Source organism: Artemia franciscana, unplaced genomic scaffold (assembly GCF_032884065.1).
Source record: "Artemia franciscana unplaced genomic scaffold, ASM3288406v1 PGA_scaffold_1180, whole genome shotgun sequence".
NCBI lineage: Eukaryota > Metazoa > Arthropoda > Branchiopoda > Anostraca > Artemiidae > Artemia > Artemia franciscana.
Genome location: NW_027062618.1, coordinates 1,472,104 through 1,491,912, shown reverse-complemented (window position 1 = coordinate 1,491,912; position 19,809 = coordinate 1,472,104). Strand labels below are relative to the sequence as shown.

The following is a 19,809-nucleotide window of genomic DNA, read 5'->3' as shown; positions in this document are numbered from 1 at the left end:
GCGTATCAGAGAACCCTACAGCAAAAATTTAAAGCTCCTATGTACAAAAATGTGGAATTTCGTATTTTTTGCCAGAAGACAGATCACGGGTGCGTGTTTATTTGTTTGTTTGTTTTTTGTTTTTTTTCTTCTTTTCCCCAGGGGTTATCGTATCGAACAAGTGGCCCTAAAATGTTACAAGAGGGCTTATTCTAACGGAAATGAAAAGTTCTAGTGCCCTTTTTAAGTGACCAAAAAAATTGGAGGGCACCTAGGCCCACTCCTACGCTCATTTTTTCCCAAAGTGAACGGATCAAAATTTTGAGATAGCCATTTTGTTTCGCATAGTCGAAAACCATAATAACTATGTCTTTGGGGAAGACTTACTCCCCCACAGTCCCTGGGGGAGGGGCTGCAAGTTACAAACTTTGGCCAGTGTTTACATACAGTAATGGTTATTGGGAAGTGTACAGACGTTTTCAGGGGGATTTTTTTGGGTTGGGGGTAGTGTTGAGGGGAGGGGGCTATGTGGAAGGATCTCTCCTTGGAGAAATATGTCATGGGGGAAGAGGAATTCAATGAAAAGGGCGAAGGATTTTCTAGCATTACTACAAAAAAAACAATGAAAAAATGTGGAATTTCGTATTTTTTGCCAGAAGACAGATCACGGGTGCGTGTTTATTTGTTTGTTTGTTTTTTGTTTTTTTTTCTTCTTTTCCCCAGGGGTCATCGTATCGAACAAGTGGTCCTAAAATGTCACAAGAGGGCTTATTCTAAAGGAAATGAAAAGTTCTAGTGCCCTTTTTAAGTGACCAAAAAATTGGAGGGCACCTAGGCCCACTCCTACGCTCATTTTTTCCCAAAGTGAACGGATCAAAATTTTGAGATAGCCATTTTGTTCCGCATAGTCGAAAACCATAATAACTATGTCTTTGGGGAAGACTTACTCCCCCACAGTCCCTGGGGGAGGGGCTGCAAGTTACAAACTTTGGCCAGTGTTTACATACAGTAATGGTTATTGGGAAGTGTACAGACGTTTTCAGGGGGATTTTTTTGTTTTGGGGGTGGTGTTGAGGGGAGGGGGCTATGTGGAAGGATCTTTCCTTGGAGAAATATGTCATGGGGGAAGAGGAATTCAATGAAAAGGGCGAAGGATTTTCTAGCATTACTATAAAAAAACAATGAAAAAATGTGGAATTTCGTATTTTTTGCCAGAAGACAGATCCCGGGTGCGTGTTTATTTGTTTGTTTGTTTTTTGTTCCTAAATGTCACAAGAGGGCTTATTCTAACGGAAATGAAAAGTTCTAGTGCCCTTTTTAAGTGACCAAAAAAATTGGAGGGCACCTAGGCCCACTCCTACGCTCATTTTTTGGAGAAATATGTTATGGGGGAAGAGGAATTCAGTGAAAAGGGCGAAGGATTTTCTAGCATTACTATACAAAAAACAATGAAAAAATAAACATGAAAAAGTTTTTTCAATTGAAAGTAAGGAGTAGCATTAAAACTTAAAACGAACAGAGATTGTTACGCATATGAGGGGTTCTCAAAAGAATTTAGCATAAAGAGCGAGGTATTTAGGAGGAGATAAATACCTCGCTTTTTATGCTAAAGTATTTTTAGTAATTTCAACTATTTATTCTACGGCCTTGGTGATTCAGGGGTCATTCTTAAAGAATTGGGACAAAACTTAAGATTTAGTCTAAAGAGCGAGATATTGACGAGGGGACAAACCCCCTTATATACATAATAAAAATATAAGAATATAAAAGTTTGTTATGTAAGTTAATTCTTAAGTTACGTATATTTTTTACTAACAAAAACGTTCGTTAAAAATTAAAAGTCCTAGTTGCCTTTTTAAGTAACAGAAAAATTGGAGGGCAACTAGGCCTCCTTTCCCACTCCTTAATTCTCAAAATCGTCAGATCAAAACTAAGAAAAAGCCATTTAGAGAAAAAGATAATTAATATGCAAGTTTCATTTTAATAATTTATTTGAGGAGAGCCGAAATCAAGCATGCATTAATTCAAAAACGTTCAGAAATTAAATAAAAAAAACTAGTTTTTTTAACTAAAAGTAAGGAGTGACATTGAAACTTAAAACAAACAGAAATTATTCCGTATATGAAATGGGTTGTCCCCTCCGCAATCCCTCGCTCTTTACGCTAAAGTTTGACTCTTTGTCACAATTCTACTTTTTAAAACAATTAAAAACTTTAGCGTAAAGAGATTCCGGAGGGGACAACCCATTTCATATACGGAATAATTTCTATTCGTTTTAAGTTTCAATATCGCTCCTTACTTTCAGTTAAAAAAAACTAGTTTTTTTTATTTAATCACTAAAAGGGTTGTAATGGTTAGAATAGCACTCATCAATACATTTTCTAGTTAGATTACCCTATGAACCGTTACAAAGAAGAAGGATTCAAAAAGTTGTTGTCTTGTTTAAGTTTTATTTATAAGATAGAATACTTTAAAACTTAATATATTTTTGACCGAAGAAACATTTGACTTATAGTGGAAACACCCATACTAAAGCATGCAAACTTTAATCCGTTCTTATAATGATGTTATGTCATCCAACAACCATAGTCAATACCATATATCTATAAATATACAAAACATTCCTCCTGGACCACTGGGGGGGCATGAGGCATCCATGGATGTTTTAGGAGAACTTATTTAACGTCTCTGGCTTTGCCACAAGTGGGAACAAACTCCAATCACTGCATTGTTAAGCAGGTACTGGTCATCAATACCAGACCGAGCAATACCATAAACTATGCTTGTTGGAGAAATTTGAAGAAAAAACTGCGCAAATCCCTAGTTAATATTTGATAGCAATTGGCTTAAGCATTTTCACTTGGTATACATTTTTGAAATTTTGTTCAAGAACCATTCATAAATCAGCCCTTGAATTGAGTCCTAACTTAAACAAGAACGTTTCGATAGGGCCAGTGGATCCCATTAAAGAAACTACAGAAGAAAATTGAAATGGAAAATGGATTTCTCGTTGTTCAGCGTAGTTTAGTTTACAAAAAAGATTATGCTTATTGTTTTGGAAACCATCAGCTGAAGTCCAGTTAAGACTTCTTTCGGCTTCTATATATTTTGGAGGGAATTTTTGGATTTTTGTCAGGCACAAAAAGTCAAAGTTGTCTTAGGGTAAGGGTGGTCTTTTAACAATTTTATTGTGCCTCCATTAGTGGATAATCTAAAAAAATAATCTGCTTTCTTCTGCTTTCACTTTATAATCGGCTGTAGCAGATCATTCATGTCAGGCTTGAAACTTTCTGTGTAGTGTTTGGGATGAGTGAAAGTAAGACCTGACACACAAAATATTTTACTAAAATTTTCACAAATTTCAAAATTTGTTTTAATTTATGTTTTCTATGTGTATGGTAAATGCCAACAGGTATAGTCATGGTCTGTTTTTGTAAGCCTAATGGGTAGAAGGCTTCTTTTTAAATTCTTTGGTGCAGCAGAGCATTCGTAGAAGTCATCCAACCTCTGGGAATTTTACAAACTAACAGCTATTTCTATATTTTTGAAGCTTGAAGAGTCTCAAGAAATCCTTAAGAATAACAAAAAGGACATGCTTCTATTCTGATAATAAAAAATTCCGTGATTGGATGTAAAAATTCCATAGAAAAACTGATCACCAACAAGTATGATTGCGTTGTAGTTGTCAAATGTAGTTGCCATGTCATTTATCTTTAAACCTCGTTAAAAGGGGACGCTAAAAGTGATATTTAAGAGGTGACGAAAATTCTAGAGGACTTGCCCGGAAAACAAATCAGCCAAATTCTTTTCCTATTTAAAAAGATTCAGAATTATTCACTGAACATAATATAAAATATCAATTGTCTAAGAACACAGATACATTTCGTGTGGGTAAATGAACAATATATTATTAGTTGCTGCACTTATATAGGTATATAACATAGTATATATATATATATATATATATATATATATATATATATATATATATATATATATATATATATATATATAAATATATATATATATATATATATATATATATATATATATATATATATATATATATATATATATATATATATATATATATATACATATATATATATATATACATATATATAATATAGGTATATAATATGATATATAGGTAGTCATAAATTCTACATTCCCCAAAATCATGCTAGGAGAGTTAACGTAAAATTACTACACAGCTCTGCGTCAAGGTGTGACTTTAATTGTGTTGCGTGGCAACACAATTAATCATACATCATATATAACATCATATATAATCGCTTATATATGATGGTGACGGTGGAGGTGCTGAAAATTCTAGAGGACTTAAATCTAAAATAATTCAGCGAAATTCTTGTCCCACTTACAAAGATTCCGAAATATTCACTGAACATAATGTGAAATATCAATTGTCTAAAAAATACTGATGTATTTTTATGGGAATAAGACATAATTTGTAGCTGCGCTTATTTCCAAGAGAGAAATCCTCTTCCTTCCTTTGACAGCCATATATAAAAAAATATTATATGAAAATCATTTGGTATGCCTTGTCAGAAATTACATGGAATGGTAAGCCTGCATTGTTCCCTTGAATTAAAAATATCTTTTGGCAAGAATACTTCCATTTAGATAACTAGAACACTTCCATTGTTCCGTCCATAATATTTTGCACGGAAATATCATTTCATCTTCCAAATATCCTAAACTTTTCAGTGATTTTATTTTTATTTTTCATTTATAGTTGAAGCCCTGATACCTATGGACACAAAAATCCGTAATGGAAGTTTAACTAATCAGAACAGTTAAGCTAAAACTTATCTGTTACAAACAGTGCAAATCATTTTTCGGACTTCGTAGATAATTCATTAATATAGCCTTACCCTTTTACTGAAGCAACCAAACAGATACAGTAAAAATGAATTAGATCAGACTTAAATTTTGAGGCAATTTTCAGATTGTTCCTTTTTTACACTCTATAATGTATTCAAATTAGAACTCAGGATAATGCAGCCTAGAAACGTATAAAATTATTACCTGTGGGTAATTCTCTGCATTAACTAGGACTGTAACTGCAATTAGTATAAAGAAGATCCCCACTCCAGCAACATCCAAAGCTAATCTCCTAAAACACAAATAAGCATATTAATTAAAAACATAATTTAATTTTGGTATAAATAAAAAACATACGTTTACAATGTGAAAATAAATCCTTACCTCAGATGCTCCTGTGCCACCAGAGACTCCCAGGGCAACTACGAGCAGCCACCAGTCCTCTCTCATGTGCGCTGCAGCAAGAACATCTTCCCGCGTCGGTTGAAGGGAAGCATTTATGTTTGGCAGGTCTGTCTGATATGTGCGCCTGGGTGTATTGCACGGCTTGTCTCTTCTTCTTCTTCCTTCAGGTTGTTTCTGGAACGTCGCTTTTCATATGGGGTTCATCCATACGAAGTACATACCCCAAATATTTCCACCGACGTGTCCTAACGACATCTGTCACTATGGGTTGTCCGGTCATACGTCTCACCTTTTCATGAGAGATTTTTTGTGACCAATGGATGTTTAATATTCTCCTGAGACATGCTAGAATTCACATTTCTTGTCCGTTATTCAGATAAAAGGTTTCAGAAGCATATAACAGGACAAGGATGACGTTGCTCTTGAATACACGAAGTTTGAGTCAGAGGGAGAAGCTCTGCGACCTCCATACCGGTATCAGCTTATTGAATGTACCGGAGGCCAGCCTGATGCGGCATGATATATAATTTTTTCAGTAAAACCCGTATTTTTCACTGTGCTCCCAAGGTATTTAAAATCTAAAACCTACTCAATGTGCTGCTGATCGCATCTCAGGCTTAAAAGAGAAGCCGTTACTGACATACTTTTTGCTTTATCAGCGTTGATTCTTAGTCCCATAAGCCGGTCTCTCACGTACAGCTTCTAGTAATTCTTGTAGTCTTATTTTACAGGACTCAATGAGTGTGATATCGTCGGCAAAGTCTAAATCATTAATTTGGTGTTCTATGTAGGTAAATAGGGATACTAAAACTTACAGCAATCCTTTAATCAAGGGAGGGGGACCTTTCAATAGCTAGCTCTTTGCACTGAAGTTTGACTAGTGCTTTACTGAAGTATTCTTGAACGCAAGAGATATAAAGTTTCAAGTTGTAATGTCATTCTCTACGTTCCCTTCAGAAAAAAATATCTTCATTAATAATATCAGTTTGTTTTAGCATTACAATTAGTTATCCTTATATTGAAGTGGTTTGCTACCCCCTCTCCCCTCAAATCCCTGCTCTTTAGAATAGAATTTAACTTCTGGGTAAAAGAACCTCAAGAAAAGGGCTCATTTAGTTGTTGAAAATTAAACATAATGGTAATAAATACGCTGGGCCATCGCTCCCATTAAACATCTTTGGACTTAAGCTGAAGCTCTTGCTACATGTTCTTGATAATTAAAAGCTAACATTTCGAGTAAAAATAAAACCAAAACAAAAGTTTCAGTAATGAGAAGGGCACTGCCCTCCCACCCCAGTATTCATGCTGTTGAATTAATTCAAATACATTCCTCCTGCCCGAGGGAGACAAGGGGTTAAATTTCCCTTTATATTTAACTGAAGCAACATTTCATAGAAACATCAAAATATTTGCCTAACAAGGTTATAGGTACCCAGCTCCCTACCTTGCCTACAAAAAGTTCCCATAACTTTAATCTAATAGCTAGTGCGTAAGTGTGCATCTTGTAAGAAAAATCCAGTTCTTACGATCAGTAGTTTCTACTCCTTTTGTGTTTTACTTAATTATCAATTTTACTCACACTACGTTTTAAATCATATTTATTCATTCGTAATAGTTCGTGTTTGTTTTGAGTGTAACTTAATATATGGCTTTATTTTTGCTCGTTCTAGATTTCAATATCACTTTTTAATTTTCTTTCAAAAGCCATTTGGGAAAATTTTGTATAATTACTTTTTGTTCGCCTTTTAATCGACATACTTTTGTTATGGGTTACTGTTTGAAAAAGTGATAAAACTTTCAGCTTCTCTACTCCAGAAATAAAATGTTCGATGACAGTTATACTTTTGCGGAAAAAGGTCAAGGGGCTTGATGGGATCGTTTTTAATCATAGGATGAAGATCCTGAGTGATTTTTGGTTCTAAGGGGATGCAGCCATTCTAAAACCATTCCTTGAATACAGTTGCATACTACTTTATTAAACAATTATTCTATGTTATGTTATGATGTAACTGTTCGGGTGTTTAAATTGATGCATGTCCACGCCATTTGTAAAAACAGTTCTGCTGCCTTAAAAATCAAATTTAAGGCGCCACAAATGAATTCAATCAATTTTTTTTCCATACTTTTGCTCAAATGTCCTGGTCCTGCACTGGCTTAATACGAACATCTTTAGTAAAAAAGAAAAAACGAAAAAGAAAACAAAATTATGGCAGTATCCATTCGGGTTCAAGAAACCCAAAATTTTTCTACTTTTGTTTAAAGAAGTTTCGAATTCCACTTCTAGAGTTCTTAGGCATACAGACTTTAAAATCTAAATTTTCATCAAGATCCTCCTACTTTCGGGGTTGTTCTCCCTCTTTCTAAAACTATACGTTTTTTTAAAGGTTAGAAATTTTGGATGGGTAATTTTAAGCTCGGTTAATTTCACATACTGTAAATCAATTTTACATAGTAAAAGTCATGGCTTCTATTGAAAAGCTTCGCTCTTTACTTATCAATTAAATAATTAAAAATAAGTAATGATTGTTGTTAAGAGAAAACGCTTCTACCAGCTACTTTTCTTCACTCTACCGGCTACAGGTTTCTATTAATTAATTAATTTATTTATTTATCACCCACACGATACATAAAGTAAATATGGCGGAGTAAGAATAAATAAAAAAAACACAGAGAGAAAAACAAACACACACACAAAATCAACAAAAGAAACGGATAAGACGGTGGTGAGGGGCTAGGCGTGCAAAAGATGCACTGGAAAGTCTTCTGTGTAAAATCTCCGACTCTAAAGTTATATTAAATAAAAAAACAAGTTTTTTTTTAACTGAAAGTAAAAGGCGACATTAAAACTTAAACGAACAGAAATTACTTTGTATATGAAAGGGGCTGCTTCCTCTTCAACGCCCCGCTCTTTACGCTAAAGTTTGAAACTTTCTCTCAACTCTACTTTTTAAAACAGTAAAAAACTTTAGCGTAAAGAGCGGGTTGTTGAGGAGGGACCAGCCCCTTTCATATACGAAGTAATTTCTGTTCGTTTTAAGTTTTAATGTCGCTCCTTACTTTGAGTTAAAAAGACTTGTTTTTTGTATTTAATTTCTGAACGTTTTTGAATTAATGCATGTTTTGATAGTTTTGATCGAATGATTTTGGGAAAAAAGGAGCGGTGGAGGAGGCTTAGTCACCCCCCCCCCCAGTTTTTTGGTTACTTGAAAAGGCAACTAGAACATTTAATTTTTTACAAACTTTTTATTAGTAAAAGATATACGTAACTTACGAATTGGCTTACGTAACGAACTTTTGTATTCGTATGTTTTTATTACGTATATGAGGGGGTTTACCCCATCAGCAGTACCTCACTCTTTACAACAAAGCTTAAGCTTTGTCCCAATTCCTTAAGAATGACCCCTGAATCACAAAGGCCGTAGAATAAATAGTTGAAATTACTAAAAATGCTTCAGCGTAAAGAGTGAGGTATTGAGGAGAGGACGAATCCCCTCATATGCATAGTAATTTTTGTTCGTTTTAATGCTGCTCCTTACTTTTAGATGAAAAAAAATTTCATATTTATTTTTGTTGTTGTTTTTTTAAACAATAAAAAATCCTGCACTCCTTTCCTGGAAATTTTCTTCCCCCATGACAAATTACTCCATTGAAAGTTCCCCAAACATATCCCCCTCTACTAAACAACTTCCCCCAACCAAAAAAATGCCTCTGAAAACGTCTGTACACTTCCCAATAACCATTGCTATATGTTAGCACAGGTCAAAGTTTGTAACTTGTAGCCCCTCCCACAGGGACTGTGGGGGAGTAAGTCGTCCTCAAAGACATAGTTATAAGGTTTTTTGACTATGCTGAATAAAATGGCTATCTCAGAATTTTGATCCGATGACTTTGGGAAAATAATTAGCGTGGGAGGGGGCCTAGGTGCCCTCCAATTTTTTTGGTCACTTAAAAAAAGAGCACTAGAACTTTTTATTTCCGTTAGAATGAGCCCTCTTGCATTATTCTAGGACCACTGGGTCGATACGATCACCCCTGGGAAAAAAAAACAAAAACAAAAAAACAAACAAACAAATAAACACGTATCCGTGATCTGCCTTCTGGCAAAAAATACAAAATTCCACATTATTGTAGATAGGAGCTTGAAACTTCTACAGTATGGTTCTCTGATGTGCTGAATCTCATGGTGTGATTCTATGACTTTTAGGTGGTGTTTCCCCCTATTTTCTAAAATAAGGCAAATTTTCTCAGGCTCATAACTTCTGATGGGTAAGACCATATTTAAAATCAGCATTAAAATGCGATTCTTTTGATGTAGCTATTGCTAACAAAATTCCGTTTTTTAGAGTTTTGGTTAGTATTGAGCCGGGTCGCTCCTTACTACAGTTCGTTACCACGAACTGTTTGATCAGGAACTGAAAATTTGCTAAAAAGAATCTGGTTTTTTGTTCAAGGTGGAAGATACAGAAGAAATGTGCAAAACTTGAAATAATTTATCCGCATTCTTTTTGAATTATTTTTCTTAAGACGGGGGAAAAGACCTGAAGCATAAAGGACAGAATGATCACAGAAAGTAGAATAAAGTTTGGCCAGCGAACGTCTATTATACTTCCCTCTGTTTGCAACAATCTTTGCATAGCCAATCTGGATCTTTTTGCTTATTAAATTAAAAAAAAAAGTTTTTTAACTGCAAGTAAGGAGCGATATTCAAATTTAAAACAAACAGAAATTATTCTGTAAATGAAAGGAGTTGTCCCCTCCTCAACGCCTCGTTCTTTACGCTTAAGTTTGACTCTTTCTCACAACTCTGTTTTTTAAAACAATACAAACTTTGGCATAAAGAGCAAGGTGTTGAGGGGGGAACAACCTTCTTCATATACGGAATAGTTTCTGTTCGTTTTAAGTTTTAGTATCGCTCCTTACTTGCTGTAAAAAAAACTTGTTTTTAATTTAATTTCTGAACGTTTCTAATTAATGAATGTTTTCATTTTGGCTAACCGGACATGAATAATTCAAACAAAATTTGCACATTAATTTTTTTTGGGGCTAAATGGCTTTCTCATAGTTTTAATCGGAGGATTTCGATAAGAAAAAGGGTGGGGGGGAGGCCTAGTTGCCCTCCAATTTGTGGTTACATAAAAAGGCAACTAAAACTTTATTTTTCTTACGAACGTTTTTATTAGTAATAAATATACGTAACTTACGAATTAACTTACGTAAAAAACTTCTATATTTGTATATTTTTATTACGTATATGAGGGGGATCGCCCCCTCGTCAATACTTTGCTCTTTACATTAAAGCTATAATTTTGTCCCAATTCTTTAAGAATGACCCCTGAATCACAAAGACCGTAGAATAAATAGTTGAAATTACTAAAAATACTGTAGCATAAAGAGCGAAGTATTGTGGAGGAGACGGGCCCCATATGTCATAGTTTCTGTTCTTTTCATGTTTTAGTGCTGTTCCTTACTTCCAACTAAAAAACTTTTTTTAATTTATTTTCTCATTTTTTTTAATACTGCTAGAAAATCCTGCGCCCCCTTCATGGAAATTCTCTTCTGTGATGATAAATTCTTCCACGGAAAAATCATCCCATGTAACCCCTACCCTCTACCTCACCCCCTCAACACGAAAAAGTCCCCCTGTAAGTGTCTGTATACTTCTCAATAATCATTACTATATAAACAATGATCAACTCCTCCTCCATGGACTGTGGTGGATTAAATCAATGTTCAGCCCCTCCTCTGGGGACTGTGGGGGACTGAGTCGTCTCTAAATATATATTTATTAGGTTTTTCGACTATACTGAACAAAATTACTATCTTAAAATTTTGATCGGGTGACTTTGGGAAAAAATGAGCGTGGAAGAGGGCCTAGGTGCCCTCAATTTTTTTGGTCGATTGAAAAGGCACTAGAACTTTTAACTTCCGTTAAAATGAGCCCACTCGCGACATTCTAGGACCATTGGGTCGATACGACCACCCCTGGGGAAAAAAGAAACCAAATAAACGCATCCGTGATCTGTCTCCTGGAAAAAAAAATACAAAATTCTATAATTTTGTAGATAAGAGCTTAAAACTTCTACAGTAGGGTTCTCTGATACGCTGAATCTGATGGTGTGATTTTCGTTGATTCTATGAATTTTATTTTCTAAAATAAGACAAATTTTCTCAGGCTCGTAACTTCTGATGAACACGACTAAACTTGTAGATGCTTATATATTTAAAATCAGCACAAAAATGCAATTCTTTTGATGTAACTATCGGTATCAAAATTACATTCTTTAAAGTTTCAGTTACTATTGAGCCGGGTCACTCCTTACTACACTTCGTTACCATGAACTGTTTGATATCACTAACAGTACGGCGACATAAGCCCGAAAGATTGTTAGTAATAGAGATACCAAGCCAACGGATATAATCAACAAGAGGGATAGTGAAGTTCGTTCTTTACTTATCTATTAAATGATTAAAAATAGGTAATAATTGTTTTCAAGAGAAAACGCTTCTGCCAGCTACTTTTCTTCACTCTGCCAGCTACTGGTTTTATTGAAAAGCTTCATCCTTTACCTATCAATTAAGTATTTAAAAATAAGTAATGACTGTTGTTAAGAGAAAACGCTTCTACCAGCTACTTTTCTTTCGCCGAGTATATTTTGTCTGGGGAATAATTTTTTTTGGATTACTCTCGGGCAGGGGAATCAAGGGCCAAGACTGCTCTCGGGAAGAGCAGTTTTTCAATGTCCTAATTCCGTATCATTTGACAAATACAACATTTTATTTGTTGAAGATCAGAGCTTCAAAAGGGGTTTTCAGAGCTCAATGAAATATTAGAGTTTAATTCTCGTCAGTATAAAAGCCCCTTTTATGGGTGTTTCCCCCTTCATTCTTTTCCTAATGTTTTGCAAAGTTTTTTTTCTGTTGTTGCCTTCTGGAAGGATTTTTAAAGTTATACAACTGTGCATACATAAAATCAAAATAAAAAGCATATTTATTGCTTTACAAATTTGTTGTTTACTATTCTCTTTGCAAAAACTAATGGGAATAGCCAGGAATATCGCTTGACATGATAGTGAATGTTTTAGCAACTGATGGAGAGTGTGAAGAGTATTTTTATCGAAAAAGGAACGTGAAACGTAAAAGGTAAATAATATGGCAATTTTCGTGGCCCTTCAGCTAGGAAGTATGATGGAGGGCTGGGGGCAGCCATTCTGTGCCTTCGCATACACCTCCTGTTTACCTCTTTCGGATTCCTCCAGGTACCCATTCAGACCTAAGACAACCCTTACTAACCTTACAGAGTCATGCCACCGATCCCCGGTCCAAACCAAATAATCAGCGACATCAGGACTCGAACCCCTGTCTTAACGGCAGGACCGTATACAGGATTTTTTCGGGGTGGGGGGGAGGTATTACTAAAGAATTTTTTTGGGGGGAGGTTAAAAAACAAAAAAAGGCATAACAAATTCGTTAATATTCATTGTCCTTACGTTTTGTACGAGTCGGACAAACATTCTGAGGGAGGAGGTTCAAACCCCCTGGATACGGCCATGCCTGACGAACAAAGAGTTCCAAATCTAGCGTTCTAATTTGTGAACGGTACATTGCGTTTTTGATGTTGTAAACAAACGAGTTTTATTGAGCAACCGATCGCCCTTGTGTTTAGTAGTCTGGAAGTAATCAGACTAAAAAGTGATTTATTTGGCAATTTTGTATTACTCTGACGCATGTTGTCTAGCAGAATGCTATTTTACTGTATTTCCAGTGAATATCCAATATTTCTGGAACCTGAACATTCCCAAGCAATTTTTGATGTGTTTCTTTTCTAAGTATAGTTTCTAGTTTCCGTTGAGAAGGAGCTGGTCATATGAGCTTGGTTTATCTTAGCAAAGATATAAATTTGAAAAATATTTCTAGGAAGCGCCTATTAATTACCAACTGATTCGGTCGTAATACTTTATAATTTTTGACGTAAAAGCAAATTATAATTTTAAAGTTATTTTCTAATATTCGTCTCATTTTTTATGAGGGTTTCACTTTTACTGTTAGAATACAACTTGAAAAAAGTTTAGGTGCAGTTTTTCTGTCTACGAATGACGAAAAGAAACCTAAACAAACAGAAATTAAAAAAAAATAATTACATAAAGGTTAGGAATATCATGTCGGCTATTAATACGGGTGAATAAACGAAGCTAAAAAGAGCAGAAACTAAATTAATAATCAAGAAAGGAATGTTTTTAAAAGACAGAAATGATATATAGAAAAAAAATTACAAGATAAAGAATATATCTTTCAAATTCGGATATATCAGAGTGTACGCAGTATGAGTACCAAAGAACATAAAAACTGTTTACTATTCTCTGCTATATTCGTATTTTTTCCAGCTGTTCATACATCTAATGTACGTATTTATATCAGGTCTTAATGTGTCACCCTGAACGTCCCTATGTTTGGGGGTTAGTTCGAGATTTAGCCTAACCTTAAAAAAGTTCCTGGGTATTATAAAAAATGAAATATATCTTACTGTAGAGATACTTTCATAGTTTCTGCTACTAGTAGGGTCATGACAGTTCCAGGGCAAGCTAAGGTGATGATTGATGTAGATATCTCTTTTTGGTGGTTATACTCTATCTCTTGTTGAGGAGACTTGAATTTCAGTGTAAGCCAAGAAGATTTCTCTGAGAGATATCTAAAACCAAAATTCGAAGTGTTATCAAGTTTCACCGGTAGTCTTATGTTATACCACAAAGATAAACAAGGACTACTTGAAAATAAAATTGAGACCAAGTAGTTTCTCGCCCTTTTTACTGGTTATAAAGGGCAGAATTCTCCAAGATCTCTCGAAGAATACGTAATAACATGACTGGCCAAGAAAAATACATCAAAGATGGAACAGAGGGGACATATATCCCCCTGTACAGGATATATATATATATATATATATATATATATATATATATATATATATATATATATATATATATATATATATATATATATATATATATATATATATATATATAAAAATATATAAATATATAAATATATATATATATATATATATATATATATATATATATATATATATATATATATATATATATATATATATATATATATATATATATATATATATATATATATATATATATATATATATATATATATATATATATATATATATATATATATATATATAAAGTGCGCAGTGTGAGTGCTGCTGAGGGGGCAAAAGCTCCCCTTTTATTGCTTTGACAATAGTTTATTTTTGATAGTAACACTTCGTTTCGAAAATTAAATACACTAAATGAGCTCTTTTTCTCGAAGCATTGCTGCGCGAAAGTTTATTTTTGAAAACTCCGGATATGGCGTTAAAACGAACACATATTGAATAAAAAATAATTTTTCAAATTAAGCTTAAGGCCGGCATTAAAACTTAAAACTGATTGAGTATATAAGGGTGAATGTCCCTACTCATCCTCTGATTACTTTCATGTGAAGAACCTTGTTTTTTTTTTTCAAGAGCAGAAGAAGGAGAGAAAATTCAAGAAGAAGGAAAATAGAAGAAGGAAAAATTCACAAAAATGGTTGTATTCTTGAAGGAAGTTTTATCATTAAGTTTAATGTATTCTATGAAATATTCAAGGAGGTATGAGTCTTCTTTCTAAATAAATAAGTAGTTATTTTGGGGTTGGTTAAAACGGCCTGGTATTTTCTTTTTTGATGAGGATCGTGAATGGGTTGTGCCAAACCATACAGCATCGTAAATTGAGAACAGATTCATCAAATTTAATAATTTTCAGTTGAATTATCCCTTTTAAGCAGCAAAATATATCATGCCGTGATTAGCTGTAAACCTAATATTCTACCGTTTTATGCCACAGAGCAAGAATTTCTCAATAACACGCTTATCGTTTGGTGGTGGGCTTATCCTGAAGTTTATTTCTACCCTATCTGTAATTTATTTACTGCATAAAAGTGAACAGAAATAAACAAAGCAGAAAAATGAACTTATTTCAAATGCCAGTAAAGAGCAAGGGTAAATAATTAGGAGGATTCCCGTCTACACTCAAGTTTAATTTACGGACTTTTCTGAACACTTATTAGAATACAGCTAATACAGAATGCGGCGTGAATCTCCTGGGGGGAAATCCTCCGTAAAATTCCACTTGTGGAAAAGATATATAAACTTTTCTCTATATCTTTTCTCTAAAATTTTAATCTTAATCTTTTATCTTAATCTTTTCTCTAAAAATTTTCAAAGGGAAAACTTCCCCCGTAAAAAATTTACTTTTGAGAAGCTCCCCCCCCCCGTAAAATCCCTCCAAGACAAAACCCCTGGTAGATTTTCCCTGGGGAATTTTCCTTCTGAATGTAAAATTGAGCAGCCAAAGGGAAAGCAAGACAGTTAAAGAGAACGATAAAAAGATTATAAATGTATATGAGCTATTATGAAGGAGGGGCGCTGGGTAATTGTGTCGGAAGGGGATGGCAGCTTCAGTTACTAAAAGCTTGGACATTTATTTTATACCTTCATTTAACAAAAACTGATTTTGATTCAGTATTTGATTCATATTAGATAAAAGTATACACAGTGGAGGTGGGGTTGGAGGCAAATGCTTCTATCCCCATTCCATGCCATTTTGATGTCCAAACATCCTAACTCCTAAATAACTTATAATTCAAAAATATTCAAAGGGGAGGTGTGTAATGTTGTAGGTGGGAATGGGGGCCAACTCATAAATAAACTAAGGGGAGGTGGGTAATTTTGAAGGTGGGGATGGGGGCAGATGCCTCAAAAAGTTCATTTTGATGTTCAAACATCCTAACTCCTAGATAACTTATAACTCCTAATTCCTACATATTCTAAAGGGAGCTGGGTAATTTTGTAGGTGGGGATGGGGGCAGATGCCTCAAAGATTTCATTTTAATGTCTAAATATCCTAACTCTCAGTGACCTTTCAGATGCATGTAGAATGGATTTTGGGGAAGGGGGTGGTAAAAATGGATATCTAGTCCTTCTTGATTCTCGGGAGTGTTTTGGTCTATGCCTTTATTATTACTGCAGGGAGGGAGGGGTAATATTACCCCTACCATTTCCAGAATCTCTTACGGATTTGCGCAGTTAATTCACTATTTGCCTGATGAAATTATGTACAGTATTACAAAATTAGAATCTGCTATAAACAGAGTAAAGCCGGTGGGTAATTATGCAAATGGGGGGTGGGGGTACCTGATGCTTCAAAATTGCATTTACGTCGATCGACGATCAATGTTCCATGATCATCAGCTCTATTTTATAATAGCAGATGACAATTATACATCGCAGTAAAAAATTTTATAAGGCATTAAGTGAATTAACTTGGTTAAATGAAGCTTTAAAATATCTGTGTTTATCAACCATGTATTTTACAAGGGCTACATGACTCTAGAAACGAATGCGCCAGTGGGGTGCATTGCTGCCTCTGGAACTGGGAAACTTTATATATTGTTGTACAATAATTTTAAATCGATTGGCTGTCCTATGGCAATATATAAATAGGGGTGGAGCTACTTGATGCTTCAAAATTGCATTTTCGTTGTTCCATGAAGATTTTGGTAAATAAAGAAAATGATCTAAATCAAGGAGGCGTAAAACAATCTCTAGTATCCCTTAATTTTAAATAGTCTTAATTTTAAATTCCCTTCTTATTACAGAAGAACATTTTCTTTGTAATATAAAAGACTACATCCATGTGCTTGCTGGCAACAAAAAGGTAAAGAGCTGGATGGGCATATTGAGCGTCAGCAGGGAGCCTCCTGGGGGGAGGGGGCTTACCAGGAGCTATTATTATCGATTTTTAAATGGAAATATTAAGTTTTGTGTTTAATTTATCTATAGTAGACAGTTTTTTGGCAAGGAACTACAAGAAGCGACCTACGTTTACAGGAGCCAGAATATTAGAAAGGGTCTTAGAAACAACATTAACATTGAAAGAATCGAATTTTTCAAAAAATTCAGAAAGACATAAAATTTGTTAATAAAACTATCTCACAATGTTACGACCCTATGATAGTGTGCTCCATTTACAAAAGGGGGGAGAAATACATTTGCAATTATGTTGTTCCGTTCACGAAGTCAGCTCAATTTCAAATGTATCCTATTGAATCATCTATCATTCTTTTTTAATATATTTGATGGAATTAGTCACTTACTATTACACTAAAGAAATTAAGTGCCAGAGAATTTGTGTTAATCCTATGGCAATTTTTTATGCGACCAATCTAGGACACTACCAATCAATTTACAAGTGTTAATCTATACGATTTAACAGCAAGCAGTGGGAAATTACAGGGGTGGTAGCCCCCATATTATTTTGAATAGGTCTGGTAATGATTGGAAAAACGGTCAAGAATTGAATTAAACTAAAACTAAGTTTCTTTAAAAGAAGGCAAGGATCGACATTAAAACTTAAAACAGACATAAATTATTTATGTAAAAGGAGGGGGGGTACCCCACATTTTTGTGTTACCTTTTTGTGGGTAATAAATTTATATTATATTATTATCATAAAGCTGAAATAATTATAATACGATAGCTAAAACATTAACAAAATGCTTGTATTGTGGCTAATTTATTTGAATAGGACCTACTTTATGTCAAAGTCTATTGAATTAACTTTCTTTTCTAATTGATTAGGGAAATGCCCCAATTAGTTTCCCATAAGGTACTGACAATCTATCTATTTTACTTTCACAAGAGCGGGAGAAGCAAGGATTTCATTTGAAAGGTTGGTGAGATGCAAAAGAAAACGAGCGATCTACTTACACTATTTATTTATTTATTTTTTTTAACAACAGCTGATACCATTTTGGCTACAGTGTAAGGACTTCGAAGACATTTAAAGGTAAGCTGTCACCTTTAAAAGAAGGAAAATCATTGTATAGGCTATTTTAAACGTTTCTAAATAATCTCTACCTCTATTTCAATTATTTTTGTATTCTACAGTCGAAGGCCGAGCTACCTGCTTTTACAAAAGAAAATTTGTGAAAAATATTTGCATAATTTGTTATGGATTAACTTAGAAGTTAAAAATGGCACACTCATCTAGATGAACCGTAACCGTAATCTATGGATACTCATGACTTTGTTTATATCTTGGATATTTAAATGAGCAATAATTAAATGGTTTGATATATATATATATATATATATATATATATATATATATATATATATATATATATATATATATATATATATATATATATATATATATATATATATATATATATATATATATATATATATATATATATATATATATATATATATATATATATATATGTTTTTAACTACGTAAAACTTGGGAATATACAACATTCTTCGATGTCCCATTGTCTGTGCATATAAACAGATTGTCAGGTTTACCGACTCTTGAATATGCAACATATAATTGTCCATGGGAAAAACAATCCGTATTCAGATCTATACCTGATTATTCTAATGATTGCCCTTGAGCTTTGTTGATGGTGATTGCTAATCGAACATTCCCTGTGTCCCGGTCGTCATTTATATATCCCCCTTTGCCCCCGGCATCCCCCTTGTAGTTGTGTCCCTGTGTCCCGGTCGTCATTTATATTCCCAGTATCCCGGTCGTCATGTGTCCCAGTGCCCCAGTCTGTAATTTCTCTTTGAGCGTCCCAGTCGTCATTTATATTCCCTGTGTCCCGGTGTCCCAGTCTGTAATTTATCTTTGAGTGTCCCGGTCGTCATTTATATCTCCCGGTCGTTATTTGTGTCCCAGTGTCCCAGTCTGTAATTTCTCTTTGAGTGTCCCGGTCGTCATTTATATTCCCTGTGTCCCGGTTTTTAGTTGTCTTTTTCTCCTTTATTTTTCAGTTTTTATCCATTTTTTAGTTTTTTTTCTTTTTCAGTTTTTAGTTTTTTAAGTTTTTTATTAGTTTTTGTTTTTTTCCTTTTAGTTTTTTTTGTAGTTTTTACCTTTTTTTAGTTTTTTTAGTTTTTTTCTTTTTTAGTTTTTAGTTTTTTGCCTTTTTTTTAGTTTTTTTTTAGTTTTTTAGCTTTTTTAGTTTTTAGTATTTTCTTTTTAGTTTTTTGTAGTTTTTGCCTTTTTTAGTTTTTTTTCTTCTTTTGTATTAATGCTAAAGCCAAGGTTCGAGCCTGGAACCTCTCGGACCTGGAACCTGGAACATAACGCTTTACCAACTCAGCTACTTCGGCTTGAATACATTCGTTTTTGAATTGGTATATGATGAAATAAATCAGACGTCATATAATGACGTCAATCGATAGACAGACAGACAACTTATTTTTAAATATATAATATGCGCCACCCCAACACCTAGTTGGTGGGGGCGCTTCGCACCCCCCCAAGCCCCCCCCCCCCCCCGCGCGCGTAAGTCGTTACGCGCCATATTAGTTACGCGCCATTGTAGTTGTGTCCCTGTGTCCCACCTGTGAATATATATATATATATATATATATATATATATATATATATATATATATATATATATATATATATATATGTTTTTAACTACTTAAAACTTGCGAATATACAACATTCTTCGCTGTCCCAT

At 34.1% G+C, this 19,809-nt stretch overlaps 1 protein-coding gene across 6 annotated transcripts in view; it reads right to left on the bottom strand.

Moving 5' to 3' along the window:
• Positions 1 to 19,809, bottom strand: part of LOC136041252 (adenylate cyclase type 3-like) — a 248,448-nt gene that overhangs the window by 111,199 nt on the left and 117,440 nt on the right. For all 6 annotated transcript variants that reach the window (XM_065725862.1, XM_065725859.1, XM_065725858.1 and 3 more), the window contains exons 9-10: positions 13,751 to 13,915; positions 5,029 to 5,116 (exon numbers count right to left, since the gene is read on the bottom strand). In XM_065725862.1, coding sequence (XP_065581934.1) covers positions 5,029 to 5,116; positions 13,751 to 13,915 — 253 coding nt within the window. The remainder of the gene's footprint in view (positions 1 to 5,028; positions 5,117 to 13,750; positions 13,916 to 19,809) is intronic.